General features: G+C 35.2%; 1 protein-coding gene across 1 annotated transcript; it reads left to right on the plus strand.

Annotated features, from left to right (window-relative positions):
• Positions 1–5064: 5064 nt before the first annotated feature.
• LOC125862596 (uncharacterized) lies at positions 5065–6286 on the plus strand. Its single transcript, XM_049542709.1, has one exon. The coding sequence runs from the start codon at positions 5144–5146 to the stop codon at positions 6068–6070; it is 927 nt and encodes a 308-aa protein (XP_049398666.1). The 5' UTR covers positions 5065–5143; the 3' UTR covers positions 6071–6286.
• The last annotated feature ends 630 nt before the right edge of the window (positions 6287–6916 follow it).

Here is a 6916-nt window from a genome sequence, read left to right on the forward strand (position 1 = left end):
TATTTTTATTAGATTTGATACTCTCTTCGTCTCTAAATAATAAGTATCATTTTATCTTCTTAAAAATAAAAATAAATGTAAAATTTAATTTATAAGATGTTTATTGAGAAATTTGCACTACAAGAAGTAATTCTTTATTTAATATAAGGATATAGTTAAAAATAATTACTATTTTTATCTTCAACTCTAAGGAGACACTTATTTTTTGACAATTTTTTTCTTATTAAAGTAACACTTATTTTCGGATACAAGGGTCAAGGAGTATAAACTAGGGTTAGGTTCTTCTTTTTTGTTACTAATGTTAATTGCCACATATATCACAAAGAAAAATAACACATGAGTTCTGCTCATAAAATCTCTTGGTTTAGTTTATGGAGAACATTAAATAAAAAATGAATGTGACAGCCACAAGTTATTATTTTTATATATTTTTAGAAAAAAATAGTTTTAAGAAGGTTTCTAAAAAAAGAAAATAGTTATTTGGACAACCAAAGGGCATTGAGATCCTGCAATAACTCAATACAAATAAGTTTGAAACTCCAGATGAGGTAGGTCATAACGAACATAGTTTTTTCATTGTAAATTCATATTTTTATTTGTAAAAAACTCATGTGTTTAGGAGTCCTCGATAATTAAAATATAACCTGATTTTTACTATGACTGAAATTTTAGGGTATTTGTTCTCCAGCTCTATTCAAACAAAAAAAGTGTCGATAAATTACTTCTTTCTGAATAACATTGAAAGTATAATATTGAACAAGTAGGTATCATGTTGTAAGATATTTATCAAGAACAAATGGGATCTAAGTGGAAAAAAATTCAAATGAATTCAGCTCCTACTTTATTGGTTTAGTGTGAACACTCGATGCGGGTAAACATTATCCCAACCACACACTGAGCCACTTCTTGCGTCTACATTGTCTTACCTCTCAATTTCTTTTGCAAGATGAAAAAACAAAACATTAAGCCTTAGACTTCACTTGTGGTATTACACTGTTGTTGTTTTTGCATGTCACACTAGAGATCAGGCACGTAGCTACGTACCCTTGTCCGAGAGGCGTAAATTAAAGTGACACCCCTTCGTTGGAAAATTACGTTATTTAGATAGATTAAATTTTGATTTTATACCTACATATATTAATGTTGACACCTCTTGACACAAGGTAAAGAGTTAACACAACAGTTGAGAGGTGTAAAACTTCTCATGATCGGGTGGTCGATTCCAGCTCAAGTTTTTTTAACTTCAACATTAAAAATTCTGACTCTACGACTGCTAGAGATATTTTCTAATAACGATCCACAAGAAATTCAAATTCGTAAAAAATTAGATTTTATACACCATCATCAATATAAAGAATTTTTGCATACTAATAGGACACCCACGAGAATATCTACATGATATAAGTAAGCCTTCTAAAATTATGGGATTCATAATTTAGAAAAAAAGACATGTTACATGCTATAACGTATAAAGATTATTTGATGGTGCTCTATAATCTAGAAATAAGGCAAATAACTACAATGGTACTGTTAACTACAATGGCATTATATATACGCTAACCTTTTATAGAGAAAATAAAGCTCCTTCAATGAAGTGTGGGCTTGTATCTGGTGTCTTGCGTGGCAAGAAAGTACCATGCAAATTCAAAGGTAAGTTTTATAGAGTGATGGTTAGACTAACTTTGTTGTATAGGGCGGATTGTTGGTGTTGGAATGTATGCGTCCACCAGTGATCACAGGACCAGGTCCCCCGACAGAATAAAAGTGCAGAAAATAAATAGCACAACGTAAAACAGGCACAAAAGTTTTACGTGGAAACCTCCTTGCTCAAGGGAGTAAAACCACGACCTGTCACATTGGATTTTTAACTGTTTTCACTAATCTTCTCAAGCAAAAGTGAAACACAGATTACAACCACAACACTGAGATTAAACTCTTAATCTCACATTAAGTAATACACCTGCTACTTACTGAGCCTAAGCAATGCATCCATTGTTCACTAACTAACCCTCACTGATTAAAATATAGACACAAAGTTAACTCTAACAATGTTCTTACAATGACTCACACAAAGTTTTGAAATGCTTCTAACAAGAGTGAAACAAATCCTACAAGTTTAGCTCAATACAAACATTCAAGAACAACATGTACGAAAAACACTTCTTTAATTGATCAGGTCCCTTGCTGTATGTGTTCTTGTGCTTGAGTTCTTCCTTGAAGATGACCTTCTCTTTGTAAGTTTATGAGTTTTTTGTTTGCCAAATCTTGAGTTTGTGTTTTGGAGAAGAGACTATATCAAATGAACACAAACTCCTTGAGACAACCCCATTGGCTGAGAGTCTGCTTCTCTAAAAGAACGTGTACCAACCACATCAGAGGTGACAACTTTTTTGACAGTTGTCTTGTCGTCCTTTTCACATAAGCAGCCTTGTAGGGACCAGGTCCTTTGCAATGTTCTTTGTTAGTTCTTGAGAAGACTTGCTAACTCTTTTTCTCTTTTGAATGAATGAATCTTCTTGTTGTTTGTCATTTTGATTATATCAATAAAAAATAATTATTGTCCATTGGACAAACAACCTCGTCCGTTTCTATTGGTGAAGTACGCTGACGACTTCACCAACCCATTGACAGGACAACTTTACAGTTGTACACCATTATAAATCTGGACGAGAGAACTCTGCCAGGACCAGGTCCCTGTAATTGTGAGCCACTGAAACAAACGGTCTCATCCGCTATTCTTATTGGTGCAGTACACTGCACTTTTCACCTACCACCTGACATGACAGCTTTACAACTGTACCCCATTTGAATTTGGACGAGAGCACTCTTCCTGGGACCGGGTCTCTGCATTTGTGATGATCATCAAAACACCTAGAATATAACAGTTGGTCAGTCAAAAACTCTTAGGTTCAAAAGATAAAAATGGCAGAAATGAAGATGTTGAGATAGATGTGTGGGCATACTAGGAGTGATAAGATTAGAAATGAGGATATTTGAGACAAAGTGAGAGTGTCTTCGTGGTGGACAATTTGAGGGAATAGAGATTGAGATGGTTTGGACATGTAAAGATGAGATGTGTGGATGCCCTAGTGAGGAAGTGCGATAGGTTGAATATAGTGGGATCGAGGAGAGATAGAAGTAGGCTAAAGAAGTATTGGGGGAGGTGATTAGACACGACATGACACATCTTTAACTTACCAATGACATACTCTTAGATATGAGCGTATGGGATTCCGGATAAGGGTAGAAGGTAGAGTTGTCAAAATGAGCTGGCCCACCCCAACCCAATCCAATTTAACCTTAACGGGCTAGAGAGTTAAATGGGTTAGGACGGGCCAACCCTTTTAATTAAAGGGCCTGTAAAATAGTAGCCCAACCCAACCTTAAGTGGGCCACGGGTTGGGACGGGTTGACCCTTCAACCAAAAAATGGACAACATTGACCTGTTAGAAAGAGTATCGAACATTGATGTCTAATGAACACGACATCAATACATACAAAAATTCATCCATGAATACTTTAGTGAATACTTACAAAACAAAAACATAATAGCCAAGATACAACATTCATAAGATTCATCCAAGCAAAAGACATTACATGATCACTATTTTCATAAACAAGACAATAAAGGAGAAGTGGAAAATTAGGCGTAAAAACAAAAGTTGAAGACGTCAAAGATTCACAGTTATAATATAGTAATGGACTTAGGATAATAAGATAATTTAGTGGGCTAATGACCCTAAAATGTAAAAGATATGCAAAGAAGTTAAACTTGATTTTATATTGATATTTTAAAAATATTTATTGACAAAATATTAACAAATAAACACTATTTAAAATATATATAATAAATATTTTAAAAATTCATAGCCCACGGGCAGGCCTCTGAGGCTTGCGAGTTGGGCATACGAGGCGAGCGGGCCAAATGAGGCAGGGCTAACAAGCCTCGATCCTAAATGGACTGAAAAAAATAAGCCCAACCCCACTTAATTCAAGGGTTGGGTTGGGCTGGCCTAGCGGGCCAAGCCCATTTTGACAGCTCTAGTAGAAGGTTAGTAGGTAGTTAGGAGTTATCCTATACTAGCTTATGTATGCATTTGGTTTGGGAGTAGTATAGATCCCTGTGTCAGTTTTAGTATTAGCCTATTCAAGTAGTCTTTAGCTTTTGGTGTTCGTTATCATCTGAGGTTTACTGTATTTGGTGTTGTTATGGTTCCTTGCATATAATTGTTACTACTTTGCTATTCGTTGTCATGCATCTCCACCTATTTTTTCATTTTATTACTGCTTTTATTTTCTTGAGCCGAGGGTCTTTCGAAAACAGTCTCTCTACGTCTAAGAGGTAGTAATAAGGACTATATCTGTAGACTCTACCCTCCCCAGACCCCATTTTGTGGGATTTCACCGGCTATGTTGTTGTTGTTAGCTTGACAAAAGTAAGTACAAGTAAAATTTAGGTAATAAGAACTACTACAATATCTAACAAAAAAAAATTAAATAGAAATATAAGTTAAGCACTAATAATGATAATACTTACTCATACTCGATGTTTCGTAGGCTTGTAGAAATATTTTTCTCACCTTGTGGCCTTCCTTCCCGGAAGCCTTTTACCCATAGCCTCTAGCAAGAGATATTTTCTCCTCACAAAAATAAAATAAAATAGACAAATACTAACAAAAATAAAAATACAAAAATTGATGTCTAAATTTCCTTCTTTCTTGCACCAAATAATACTAACTACCTTTTTTTTCCTTGCATTTTTTCTCCAAAATTCCCAGTCCTAAGCCAATTAATTTTCTTTCAGACTCCCAGGTTTGCAATTCTCAAATTTAATATTGTTATTGGCAACCACATTTCAAGCTTGGCATTGACATGCCTGCAAATGGCGTATGATAAAATCGTAAAACTATACGTTCGTCAGAAAAGGGCGTAATAGTTACATTATTCTATCATGATGTAATTGAAAGAAAATTTCTCTCTTAATGTAACATGCATATGTTGTTCCCAATTCCTGTGGAGATCTGATAAAAGGGTGCGATTATTCGACGTTGGATGTATGAAAATTAAATTTCATCCCATGAGTTCCATCACCTTTAAAGTTTGTGTTTATTCAATTGATGAATTGAGAAGGATATTCTAAAACATGTCTTATCATGTTACAAATAGATCACAATCATCATCTTCTCAACCGCCTATCGTCCAAAAACTAACGGATGATCCTGTAAACCCCAAGAACGCTCAAAGTAGTGTTACGTGTGTTTATCAGTCACATATCGGAGGCTATTGGCGTAATGTGACTGTTATATGGAGCAAAAATCTAATGAATCATTCTGTGACCTTAACGGTTGATAGCGTGGAAAGTGATTATCATCAAACATGTAAGATTGATCTTAAACCTTGGCATTTTTGGGCTAAAAAAGGATACAAGACATTTGAGGTTGATGGTAATCAATTAGAGGCTTATTGGGATCTAAGATCAGCAAAATTTTCAGGAAGTCCTGAACCATGTTCGGATTTTTACGTTGCTTTAGTTTCTGAGGAAGAGGTTGTGTTGTTGTTAGGTGATTACAAGAAAAAAGCTTATAAGAAAACTAAATCAAGGCCAGCCTTGGTGGATGCCCTGTTGTTTTACAAAAAAGAACATGTTTTTGGTAAGAAGAGTTTCTCAACGAGAGCTAAATTTGATCAAAGGAAGCAAGAAAGTGATATCGTGGTTGAGAGCTCAACGACAGGACCTAGAGATCCCGAAATGTGGATAAGCATAGATGGGATTGTTTTGATTCACATAAAAAACTTGCAATGGAAATTCAGGGGAAATGAAACCGTCTTAGTGAACAAACAACCCGTGCAGGTCTTTTGGGACGTGCACGCTTGGTTGTTCTGTTCACCAGGGTCAGGTCATGGCCTGTTTATTTTCAAGCCGGGGGCTTCTGAGGATGATAGTGACAAGGAAGGGAGTAGCGTGGGTGGTGGTAGCGATTGCAGTGACCAAAGCAAGTATTATTCAACGTTAAGCTACTCTAAAGCATCACCATTTTGTCTCTTCTTGTATGCATGGAAAATTGAGTGAGGGCTAAGCAAACCATTGAATATTGAAAATTTAGATGCATGAGCTTCCTGTTTTCAAAGAAATTGTAACTGGATAAGCAAATGTCTTGTAGAGATTAGCAGAGTAAGTTAAATTTCTTTGTGTTTTCACTCCAAATGAATTCGTGTAAATTTTGTGAAAATATTATTCGATATAACACTATGTTTTTTTCACCTCGGAGGATGCAGTGTAAGTGCACGGGGGCGGGCACACTCTCATATATATATATATGTATAGTCGGACAGTATAAGAAATTCAATTATATTTATGTTTTGCCTGCACCATTTTGTTATTGAGAATTTCGCATTCACTGAATTAAAATCTTGTTAACTCTGCTTTTTGTTTATTCTTGATGATTGACCAATTATTTTTCGAATTTCTATCAACTTAAGAGTTTGAGACCTCATGGTGCAAGACCATGTTCAGATCATACATTGAAGTTGTTGGATGTCTGGCTATCTTTGTACATTCAAAACGTGCAATAGTTTTTAGATGTCAACCATGGTGAATCCATGAATTGCGTGAAATATACATACATCCATCTTGAGTTAATTATACGTGTGATTAATAAACTTTACACATTATTTAAAATAATGTTATCATTCTAAATTCACCGACTTTAAATCATTGATCTTGATATAATGGTGATGTCTTACACCATGTCCTCTTCATGATTCCCTTTCATGACAACAGTGACACTGAATGCAAATGTTGCATAATATTGTGAAAGAAAAGAAGATGGAGTGGAACGTGGGATTAGTAACAATGAGAATTAAGGTAGCTTGCCTGCTACAATAAATGCAAATTAAAGAGAGCACAGTTTGCTTA

The sequence above is a fragment of the Solanum stenotomum genome, chromosome 4, assembly GCF_019186545.1.
Source record: "Solanum stenotomum isolate F172 chromosome 4, ASM1918654v1, whole genome shotgun sequence".
Classification (NCBI taxonomy): domain Eukaryota; kingdom Viridiplantae; phylum Streptophyta; class Magnoliopsida; order Solanales; family Solanaceae; genus Solanum; species Solanum stenotomum.

Coding starts and splice junctions, on each gene's coding strand:
- LOC125862596 (XM_049542709.1), top strand. CDS start 5,144: ATGTCTTATCATGTTACAAATAGATCACAATCATCATCTTCTCAACCG.